The sequence below is a fragment of the Lampetra planeri genome, chromosome 2 (assembly GCF_965212315.1).
Source record: "Lampetra planeri chromosome 2, kcLamPlan1.2.h2, whole genome shotgun sequence".
In the NCBI taxonomy this organism is placed as follows: Eukaryota; Metazoa; Chordata; class Hyperoartia; order Petromyzontiformes; family Petromyzontidae; genus Lampetra; species Lampetra planeri.
Window position 1 is genome coordinate 15,586,156 of NC_136108.1, and position 12,490 is coordinate 15,598,645.

At 39.9% G+C, this 12,490-nt stretch overlaps 1 protein-coding gene across 1 annotated transcript in view; it reads left to right on the plus strand.

Moving 5' to 3' along the window:
- Nucleotides 1-12,172, plus strand: part of LOC144728912 (ETS translocation variant 5-like) — a 53,200-nt gene extending 41,028 nt beyond the window's left edge. Inside the window, 3 exon segments of the mRNA XM_078608660.1 lie at nucleotides 7,131-7,396; nucleotides 8,733-8,834; nucleotides 9,208-12,172. Coding sequence (XP_078464786.1) covers nucleotides 7,131-7,396; nucleotides 8,733-8,834; nucleotides 9,208-9,429 — 590 coding nt within the window. The 3' untranslated portion in view covers nucleotides 9,430-12,172.
- Nucleotides 12,173-12,490: the final 318 nt, after the last annotated feature.

Below are 12,490 nucleotides of genomic sequence, written 5' to 3' on the forward strand. Positions count from 1 at the left end.
TGTGGCCATGTGTACAACAAAGCCCGTTTACGAAACAGCGACAAAGCAAGTGTCACCTGTGAGTCTGCAGGTGTGCATGTGGGATGACCGTGTCCGTCTCTGTTATACGACAAAACCAATGTCATCGAAAGCTGTCTCCGAGTCCATTCGACAATGTGCATTGCCTGCGTAACAAATCTTGAAAATGCTTACGTAACATCGGCCTCGTCGTGCATAAAGACATACGGTATATGTAAATGACAGTGTTTCAAATGCCGTAATGGTCTGTGATTTTACTAATGAGTGGTAGCAATCCAGGGACTGTTACCATTTTCACCATGTCAGTTTCAAGTCAATGCCAATTTACTTGTCAAGGAAAATGGCGAAAATGAATCTGGTCTCCTGTGATTGCTGGTGTGGGCAGCGATTGCTGCACATGCATTATTATGGAAGCCCTCATTACCAACTCGGGGATAGAATTCCCGTAACATTATAGCAACCCGCAGTGCTCGCAGTAAAGTACGAACTCAAAAAATCAGCCCTTCATGCAGTAGGACATATTTTTGCAGTGTGTGTAGCGGGTTGGATAATTTGCCAATTACATCAGCTCAATGTAAAAAAAAACAGACGTCTCGAGGTATTTACTTTTAATGTCAAGGGTGCATTTGTTTTAATTTGGCCATGACACAACAACAGTAGTTTTGATCCATTTGTAAAATACCATTTAATCTCTTCAGAAATGTATGTTTGATTTTTGATCTTGCATAGTCATCATAATCATCCACTGCTGGATGAAGGCACCCTCACGCTGCCGCCGCATCTCGTAATCTTGCGATGTGCCAAAGCCATCCAACACCTGCCAGCGAATTGATTTCATCACTCCGTCTCCTCGGTGGGCGTGCTCTCGGGCACGGTGAATTCCTTGGCTGTGATTTCATTGCTATTGATGACTACACTGTGTAGCACAATATTTGTTCCTGGGTACTAAGTGTTATTTTTTAATTGCTTATGCCTAAAAAGTATAGAAAATGGCTTTTATTCCCCACAAACTTTGCTTTTGTGACCAGGACTTTACGTGAAGGAAAGACACAAATGCACACCACGTTTTCTCATTGAAAATATGTACATTTCAAAATATCACTGTCCTGGTCACAAAAGCAAAGTTTGTGGGGAATAATAGCCATTTTCTGTACTTTTGAGGCATAAGCAATTAGGAAATACCACTTACTACCCAGGAACATTTCTTTTTTGTCCAGTCATCCGCCATCCCTTCTAGCCATGATGTGTCCTGCCCAAGTCCACTTACTTTTCTTGATAGTTTGGATAACGTCAATAAGCTGCCTATGTTCTGTCCCATCATAATGCAAGCATGCATCTCTCAATGTTTCGTTACACACTTTTCAGCGTTTGGTCTATATTCGTTGTTAACGACCATGTTTCTGAAGCACGTCATAGCTGGTAGTACACACCGATTAAAACATTTCTTCTTTAGGCAAATTGCTTTTTTGCTTTTTATTTTCAACTTTAACTTAACGAAATCAATTAAACTTGCTCTTGTCTGCCTCTTTATTTCATCTTTTTTATTTCAATTCACTGTAAATAAATGTCCAGGTACATACAATACACTCTGCTGTGATTTCCAGTTGTGACTCTCTGATAGACATTTGTAATTGTTGAGTGAACTCATTGTGCTTGACCTTTGTTTGCTCATATTTATCCCAAGCCCAACCTTGCAGCCTTCTTTGATAAATTATCCTCACATTTCCTGAAGTTCATTCCTATTCTCATCACTCGTGTGGTCAGCAAATTAAAGATGGCTGATATTTTCTCCATTATGATGTATGCCTTTGTCTCTCCAATCTAAACAATCACCATAACCAACTTGGCCTGATGAGGCCTTCATCCAATAACAGATCGACAAATAACTTAAAATATGAAAAGATTAATGCATAACAAGGGATATTTCTATTGGTTTTCAGTATACACTTTTAAATAATAATGATAATCCAGTTTGCTTTGGGAAGCCTCACTGATTCTCAAGACTCTTTCAGGAGGAGTCCTCCTACATTGGGATATTTGTCTGAATGAGTAATGAGTGTTTGGCTGCTTATGGCAGGAAACCAGAGAACCTGGAGAAAACCCACCATACGTAGAATGGGGTGATTTATGTATCTACGTTGAACTTTTCCCACACCCTACGTAGCCAACCGTGCTAATCGGAGGTGATGCTCAAAGCTCCGCACAGGCAGATTCAAGACACCGTTGCTGTACCTCCACCTGCTATTCGCAAGCAGTGCCCATCGACTAGGCTCCATCCTGACATTGTAAATTCACAATATTTTATCTGGGCAGGGTATAGAATATGGTTATCCTCCCCAGGTAGGACAACTGAAAGTTTAGTCCTGGGGATTTAAAGAGCACAGCCAAGGAAATTCCCCTCGTAGGCCACAGCAAATCACGCCCTGCAAGTCTCTCACTCATAAGACAGGTTTTGTGGGTTAGATTGCGTAAATACAAATGTGTCGTTAAACCCGCCACCACCCCACACAGCCAATGCGTAAGGTTTGTCACGTAAACAGAACATGCCAATTCGTTACTAGTACAGCACACCGGTGTGTTTGAGAGCAAAACCACAATATTAATAATCTGAGTACGACGTTTCGCCAGTAATTACAACTAGCATCATCGGGCGGACAACCAGATTTGTGGAGAAATCATCCTCCTGTTTCATTCCTTAAATAGAGGGTTAGATGTGATGATGTGCAAAACGTCGTACTCAGATTGTAAATGTTGTGGCTTGGCTCTCCAAAACACCAGTAACAATTGGCATGTTCTGTTTACGTGACAAATCTTGCTAATTGGCTGTGTCGGGTGGTGGCGGGATTAACGACACATTTATATTTACTCTATCTAACCCCAAAAAAAACCTGTTATGGATGTTATCGGTCGCGAAAGCCTCCTACTTGTTAAACTAAGTCTCTCACTTTTTAATCCCTTGCCTACAGTTTACTTGTGTTGGAGGCAAGAGGCCATGTCTGTGTAAAAAGTTATTACAATCATGCACTTTGGCAAAAAGAAAAATTCCACTAAGATACACCTCATTAATGATTGCTATCCAAAATAACATTTCACAGTTCACACTATCGTCTGCGGACGTGACGGCATCCCCATCAGGAGTTGGCGTTCATATTAATAGCGAAACGGCTCGTGTGCTGGGAAATACATTTTTATCGGGGAAAATTGTACCCTCATGGCTCTTACAATCTTTCTGGAAATCAATTTAGTCTCATAGCAGCACTATTCGACAGGTATTCACGCGTTTTCATGCAAGGCACGTGTTTTACAGAGAAATGTGACAAATTAATGGAGCATTTCATCACTGTGCGTTTAAAAGTGAACAAATAAATAGAGGTGCTGTCAGAAGTGTCTATTTTTCTCTGCATCCTAATTTGAAGTGAGTTTCCTAACCGTAGTTCGTTAAATGGATATTGGCTTTTATTCAATTGGTTAAATTGTTGCATGTAGTAAAATGATGTAATTTTAAAAAGCCTATGTGAAAACCTTCATTTCTAACATTTTGCACATCCCAATGTTACATAGCAATTCATGAACTACACCACTGCGTAGGTGTTTAGCAGTTGTGCGCGATAGCTCTTGGATGTGTCTTCTCGTTGTTTCGCGTGTTGTTGAGTATGTTGTCCGATGTTTCGCTCCACGTGGTGAAAACATCTTTAGCAACTGAATAATGAATTTACCGAATAAGCTCCCAGCATGTGTAGACGATCGTTGGACATTGTCCCAACTAACACACGCGGTGCAAACCCGACAACACATCTGCGAGTAAATCGTGGATGGACTTGCCGTATTAGAGGCTGGTAATTTTTTTAACAAAAAAAAGAGTACTTAAAATTTAACCCGAACAAAATGGCCTGTGAGAGGTTGCTTCAATGAAATCGATGCAAGAGCTAAAAATGATCTGTGAATAACAAACGAGTGCTCTGCAGCAGGCCCTCCATAGTTAATCAGATCAGTATCATCTCACAAGAACCACACGCTTATAAATGGCCCTTGCTTACGATACTGGCAGAACATTGCACATTTGACCATTTGATACGAATGCGTTTTTTTAGGATGACCGGTCACAAGGCAGGAAACTTTTTCGGGAACATTATCCTGAAACTTGACTTGAGACACTGCTCTGTAATCCACTCTTACGGATCACAACGAGTTTTATTTTAGTAACATCACGAGGAAACCTTGTCAGACTTGGCTTTACACAGGGCAGAGCTTAATCGCACATAATCCTGCCGTTTCTTACAAAGTGCCGCTTGGTTTGTCCTGTGAATAATGATTATAGTGTACGTGGTGTACTAATTAGACAGCCGATTGTACCGCATGGTTGGAATGTTGGCCACGTATAGTTTATTCATTCAAATATAAAGCGTGCGCCATAAACTGAAAGTCCTTGATTGATCTTCAGCAGGACTTAACGGAAGCATTATAAACATTCGCACCCAACATGCGTTCAAACACCTGGGACTGTCTCAAATCTCGACGGAATGTGTCGCCAACTCCATGGCAGACACGTGGAGGTTGAAAGGCATGAGGATACACATGATGACATAATCACACTGCCAAGCATTTGTCTGTTAGTGTTATTGACCTAGCTGAGATCCTTTGTCTAATCATAATTATTTAATAAGTATGTGCTATGAAGGACAATTGCCCGAAATGTCACCTTTTATGAATGCGAGTTTTCGTACGGTACTTTAACGGTTGAAAGCAGTGTTATATTAATAACAAAGCAGAACGTGGACATTTGTGAAAAAGAGCTTAATACCTCATTATATTCCTCCAGTATAAATAAAGATTCTAATTCTGGTTGTCATGTTGATTACTTAATTCCAAATGTGATGCCTCTGTACAGGTAACCCTCTATTTACAAAAGTGATGAGCTATATATAAAAAAAAACGTGTAAAACGAAATGTAATAAATCAGAAAGGCTTTCCCCATTAATTGAATACCAAACACGGGGAAAACAAAATAACAACATGAATATGAAAATATTGAATAATGATTCGTAAAAAAACACGTATTCCGGGAACTCGACAAAAAGATCTGCATGTTGGAATGACTGGTAAGGTGACGTGGAGGCGTTACTGTTGTACTGTAGGAATACCGTGACGCTGTCGTGGTTGGATGATAAGGCCTCCTCGTGCTTGTTTGATCTAATGGCCCGTGCCATGTGAAATGTTGTTTACACGGAAATGCGATTTCGTTCATCGAAAACTGTCCGTCAAACCGAACGTTCGTAAATCAAAGGATACCTGTATATGAGCACACCGTTAGCTTTGTCTCCGATGATCTTCTGCTCTCACGTTGGCCTGAAAATGCATTTAAAAAAATGTTCTCTCAAAAGGAAAACGGTGATTGAATAGCCCATTGGCCTTCCGTGTTGTCACTGAAGCTCACTTGGGCGGCAGGTGTATTGATGAAATTCACACAGCGAATAGTACAGTCCCACATCCTCTCAGGGGTTCCATTGAAGCTCAATGATTGAGCGAAGGGAAGAGGTCCCGCAGTGCCTTGTTACCGAGCTGTGCACGGGTGATAATTGTTCCGTGCCTGAAATGTCTGCACGTGGAGTGACCCAAACTCATTATGTAAAATGATAGATGTTGACATTGACAATTGCGAGTTGGGTGGTGGAAAAGCAAATGACATCCCTAACAGAATACAGTCAACATCACCAAGGATGTTTGATAATAGTTACGCGTGTTTGATATAATTTAATTTTTGAACAGTCTGAACAGTGAGAATGGGAATATATTTGCGTAAGATTTTTTAAACCAACATTGTCATGTGAATTTTGCCATTATGTAATATTTACAACTATTTTCTAAAGCCATTGTGCTTAACGTTTCATAAATGTTTTAAATTGTAAGCCTATGTGTTAAGTACAATAAGTGTTTTTTAAATGTAAATTATTATACATTGTTTACGCATCATACATAATGAAGGTACACATGTTTTTTTTACTGAAGAAATGTGTTTTACAACATGTTGGCATATACATGTCAACAAACATTTAGTAATGTTGTTACATTACCTATCAGTGTTAAAACGACGTTACTGTGGCGATTGAGTTAATGCTGATGATATAAATGTACTCTTCATGCCATCATGTCCACACTCTGTGCATTTATCATGGTTTGTGTATAAAAACGTTGCGGTATAAACCACTTACATGATAAATATCTAGATTTGTTGCTTTTGTTGCGAGGCCGAAATCCAATTTTCTCCAGAATCAAGATGGTTGTTAGTCTTCATGTTGTTAGCAAGCCATGTCTGTCATTAAAGTAATGCTCTGTGCTGAGACTAATTGAATAAGGGTGCGCTGGGTATGTTTTCTAATTTTTGTTTGGCTTATTTGATGATAAAGCCAATTCTACTCGGATTTTAATGTCTTCAATAACTGGGCTTTATTTTTGCTGTTTTTGTACAATGCTGAGTGGTTGAACTGTTTTTGATTTACATTCATCAGTGGCTTTTCCAGTCAAACTTATGAAACATTGTCAAATGTGTCAGCCATTTGTATTTGTCACATTTTTTTCATCTCATGTTAGTGATAAGTAGAACCATTCTATATCCCTTTTATTATGCATATTTTTTTGGTAGTTAAATATTGGGCCACATGGCAGTTTATTCACATACTGTATTTTTTCAAGGAGAATTTTTTCAAAAAATGTACGATTAAATTCAAGTAAACATATCTCAGCTTAAATATATATCTCAAAAAAGCCCAACGATACAACACCCATCAATCAACGATGAAATGACTTCATAATCCTATGCCATCCGGAGAAAATGAATACATTGTCACTTTTAAGAAGTGAGGCCTTTTCCTAGAGCTTAATGCGTGAGGTTTTCACTGGTCTAGCCATCGGACGTGTGTGCCGGTTGTGTAACGCCGCACGTGCAGGGAGCTTCTTCAGTTCCCTCTTCATCTCCTGAAGGAGATCGAAGTATATGTGGAGTGGAACGTCTAACATGGCGCCGCGTGGAACAACCTGAAATGCACACCTCCAAAGTTCATCCTCGAGCTGTCTAAATTTGTGACCTGCGTGTGCGACCGCACTTCTGTGTGCAGCTCTGGCACGCGACGTGAAGCTGGAGCCGGGCTCCGTGCAGGACGGCTCCTTCTGTGAGCTGGGTGCCCGTGCCTGCGGCCCCTACCGCCACGTGGGGGTAGGTGGCCTCTCCGGCCCCTTCCGGGACGGGCCGCCCCCGTACCAGCGGCGCGGCTCGCTGCAGCTCTGGCAATTTCTTGTGGCGCTCCTGGACGACCCGGCGAATGGACACCTCATTACCTGGACTGGACGCGGCATGGAGTTCAAGCTTCTGGAGCCGGAGGAGGTACAAGCACTGAATGGCAATGCACAAGCCACCACGATTGGACATAGGTATTCAATTGCACTTCTTGTACGTATAATTAAGAGGTTTAATGGCATCCTTAGTTTAAATGAAGCCCGTTAAGCTATGCATTTTGAGGTTTTCTCATGTGGGCTGCTAAGGAATTATTTTAAATGGGAGGGTTTAAATCCCTTCCCATCACTTGATATACTGAAGCCTGCTTAGGCTATGCTTTGGAACCTATTGACCATTGTGAGTTTGCTAGTAAGGCAATATTTAAATAGAACAGGACCTGTCTTATTCTATGGGTCTTTCGGTAAACTTGCGTAAATAGGTTCAAAGAAAATAACAAAAATAACAAAACTACGACGTGACTTTACCGAAAGACACATAGAATATGAATTCTTGCAGTCACGAAAGCTTTAAGTCAAGGACTTGTCTTCTTTGTCCCCAAGATTTTTTCCGATTGAGAATGCTATTCCTGTTAAAGTGAGGTATTTATCTCTGGATGAAAAAAAAATCAGTGTAGCACTGAACTACATCAAACAGTTTGTGCACTGAACTACAGTTGAAATGAGACCACGTGATTTCAGTCCACTCAAGAAGCACGGGCTGCATGCTGGATGTTGATCTATTAAGACATAATTGTTACCATACTAACAAACGACACAAATGCTTGCTAGTAAAATGCTCAACACCAGTCTTCATTTTGATTTTCAATTTTATATTACTGGTGTTATTGCACAACAGCTTTTTTTTTTATAATTCAGATGACAATATCCTTTTCTATAAATACAAATTGCATTTAAAATATTGTGCAAAGGCAGATTGTAATCCAGTGGAAATATTATTTATTAATGTATTTGATTTTAAAATTGTATTTGTTTCTTGATTATACAAAAAAAAACGTGTAATGTGCATATAATACATTTTAATGTAAAAAAGAAATACGTGATTATTAAATTATATTAATATTTCTAAGAAAGTTGTATTTGAAACATTACACAGTTTGAGAGTAACAATGAAAAATAATTTGTACTACATATGTACGTGATTTCATATTTTTATTTCGATTTCTCATGGTAGATATTAAAATGCTGTATTCTGGCCCTAAACACAAGGAAACACAAGGAAACAAACAAAAGAACTAACAAATGTACCATTTGACAGCAAAGAATGTAGTAATATTATTAAATTGGTACTGACAGAAAATGAATAATACAGCATTGCATGCATGCAGCAAGAAATGAAGTTGGGCATACATGTGAATGTCGCACTGTGTTTGTTGAGGGCAAAAAAAAAACTGTTCAATATTTCATGTCTTCTGTCCTATTTGTAGGTTGCGAGAAAATGGGGTGTCCAGAAAAACCGGCCGGCCATGAATTACGATAAACTAAGCCGTTCCCTTCGTTACTACTACGAAAAGGGCATCATGCAGAAGGTGGGGAGATGCACTGCAACCAGGCACTCACTAATGAGCCGACGTGCATTACACTTTAATTAATGAATGTCTCTGAATTAAAAAAAAACGAACAATATTTTTTTAGCCGACAAAATATTTCTCGGCAAATTGTAATTGCAATCACACTTGGAGCAATAACAACTATCACGTTGATCTGAGCGTTAGCCGACATTTCCTCATCAAGACACTTTTGTTTTAATTGAAAGCCCGTCTTCCACCCACATAAACCACAATGTGTACAAACACATAAATCCACGTAGACATGCACTTTGACGTCCAGAGTTGTTTGTGGATTTATTTTGTTCAGCCTATCACGTAGAATTATAACCGGTATTCTCATGGCTCCTTACAGGTGGCTGGTGAGAGGTACGTATACAAGTTTGTATGCGACCCGGAGGCCCTCTTCTCCTTGGCATTCCCGGACAACCAAAGGCCTCTGCTCAAGGCCGACATCGAGCGGCAGGTCAACGGGGCTGACACGGTGCCCCTGACACACTTCGAAGAGAACACCACTTACCTGCAGGAAGTTGGACACTGCAATCCTGTGCAGTACACCGAGGGCTACGCCTACTGAGACTGGCCTCGTGCCACAGAGCTGCCCACCGTCTGGCAGGTTAAAACTGGTGTGTGGCATGACGTGTGCTTTTCAAATGACCTTAGGTACGTTGATTATAGAGGCATGGCTATGAATTCTCACATTTTTGTAGGGTATTATGTGCTTGTTATCAGGCAGGCTATAGCCACTTTTCTTGTAATAAAGGGTCAGAAATGCCTCTTGATTGTACGTGACACGTTTTTCATGTTCAATTGGTAAATAACCTAACCCGTTCGGTACTTCTATAATTAGCTTCGAGAGCGAAGCTCTCTTTAAGCTTTACTACGCTACATAAAGCCATAACGTGCTACCTAAGCAGGTGGTGAAAGCTTTGCAGTGTTTTCATCTGAACCTTTCGCTCTTTGTAGCGGAGTGCATCAAGTCGATGCACATTTGTAACTAAATCACCCTGAAGTGCGGCGAGAAGGCCGGATGTGGCTTAATAGTGGCAGTGGCTTGACTGCACGCTGCACGCCGTGGCCCCACGGCTCATTTGGACTTTGTTTGCGGTGACACGTTTGAATTTGTATTTTTCAACCTTTGCCCATTCACGTGCATGCACACCAGTTGAGAACTCTTTTGTTTCCTGATTAAAAAATATATTTCTATTCAAAACCTTAGCGATTATCTTTGAGCTCTTTAAAGTACTTGCCAGTATATTTCACATGTGTTTGATTCAAATTTTCTTAAACACGAGGAGAAACGTGTTTTTACACACAATTTAAAATCCGTGATAGATGTTTTTGGGTTAGATCGCGTAAATATAAATGTGTCGTTAAACCCGCCACCACCCGACACAGCCCATTAGCAAGGTTTGCCACGTAAATAAAAGATGGCAATTTGTTACTAGTACAGTGTGTTGGAAAGTAAACCCACAACATTTACAATTTGAGCACGACGTTTCACCAGTAATTACAACGAGCATCATCAGGTGACAGCCAGAGTTGTGGAGTAATCCTCCTTTTTTTGGTCTTAAATCGAGGGATAAATGTGATGTCGTCACTTGTGAACCAATCAGGTGCGAAGGCCAGAGTGGGGGGTTAATGTATGCAGATAAATTACAATGGATATCCATTACCGGTTGGGTTGTTCATAGGGTAATCAACAAACATTATGCATGCACACCATGCCATTATGGGTGCAAGAAATTGCAATACCTGTTATCTCATATTTAATCACCATCGACCTGTATAGGCATGCAGTTAAAGTGTTTTACTTTAACACGTAGGCTTTTGCGACGAATATTATTGATAATAAAGGTTTTTGGGTTAGATCGCGTAAGTATAAATGTGTCGTAACCCTCCACCAACAGACACAGCCACTAAGGAGTAAATCCACAACATTTACAATAGTAAATGTTGTGGATTTACAACACACCGTTGGGCTGAAGTAGCAACTAATTTACGCGTTTTGTTTAAGTGACAAACCTTACTGGCTCTGTCGGGTGGTGGAGGGTTACGACACATTTATACTTATGCGATCTAACCCAAAAACCTTTACTATGTGTGTATTACTTGATCATTTGCTTCCAAGCAGCACTAAGCCTGTAGCTTTCAAAACAGGAGGATTTCTCCACAACTTTAGCTGTTGCCTGGTGACGCTCGCGGTAATTATTGGCGAAACGTCATACTCGAATTGTAAATGTTGTGGGTTTACTCTCCAACACACCAGTGTGCTGTACTAGTAATGAATTGGCATGTTTTGTTTACGTGAAAAACCTCACTATTTGCTGTGTCGGGTGGTAGCGGGTTTAAAGACACATTTATATTTATGCGATCTAACACAAAAAAACTCTATTGTGGATAATATTGGTTGTGAAAGCCTCCAACGTGTTAAACGATGTACAATGTTGGCCCTTCCGTACACCTTTGATCTGTATTTGCTTCATAGAAGCCATCAGAGAGGTTTTGTCTTGTTGCATACTTAAAGCTAAGTGTACTACTATGGCCATATGTGAAGCATGCAAAACGTTGCTTTCGCTTGACTTAATAATTGCATTTTGCAATGTGACAGAAATCTGCAGGGTCATAATTTTCGAGAGAAGACACGTGTACGCTATTTCATACGTCATGAATGCCCTTTTTTAAAATAAAATGTGCAGTTTATATTAGCGTTCGAAAATGTGTTGCCTGTTTCACAGGACAACTGACAATCCTTAAGAATATATTTGGACTATTATGCTTAAAGATAGCGAGTGCGTGTATGTACGTGTATCTAATTCGGATGTATTGTTTTTATCCCAGTAGCTTTTTATAATGTTTGTAAATTGTATATATTGCCTTATTTTTGTGCTTTACTTGCTGTATAGATGATGTTTTAACTGATGAATGTTAACATAGCACTAGGTTTATCACTTTATTGTAGTATAATGGCCATTTTCGTGTATTTTGAAATGATGTTTTTGTAATTTCTGCTTTAGATATTGCTGAACAATCAACGGTATTGTGGCATAACTTGTAAATGACCTTGGCAGTGCCTGCTTTGCAAAAAAAACTAAAATCTGCATATTTAGTTTCGTTTCTTCATATTCTGTAATAATTATATCTGTATCATCACCCTTTGAGCACTGGTTTGAAACATCACAAACTACATGACTAGAATTACTCTATGCAGTTTTCTCGTTGGTTCCATGACCTGCCGTAAATTAATCGTGTATCGAGCATTCATCTTTAAAAAAAGATATGTAATTAATAAAATAAATGAAAAATGTTATATTTCAGAAGATTTTTTTTCTTCCAAGTTTCCTTTGTACAACTTTGTTTTTACATTGCTGATAGTCCAAGTGACGACATGGCTCTCTCAGAGTTGAGTCGGTTGGCTGAATTCCTGCTGCTGCTGCTCTCCGCTCATCCGTGCGGAGCAACCACCAAAGTATGCCAGCCGTGAAGAGGATACTACAGACCCGTTGACGTAATTCCAAGAGTAGAGCTCTGTGTGACTGTGTAGCATGCCAATTCTCGAATGGAGAAACGTTGCTATGTTACTCGGGTGTCCCTTGCAAACGAACTATTGAGAATACCACAGCAGCATCCTGAAGTGG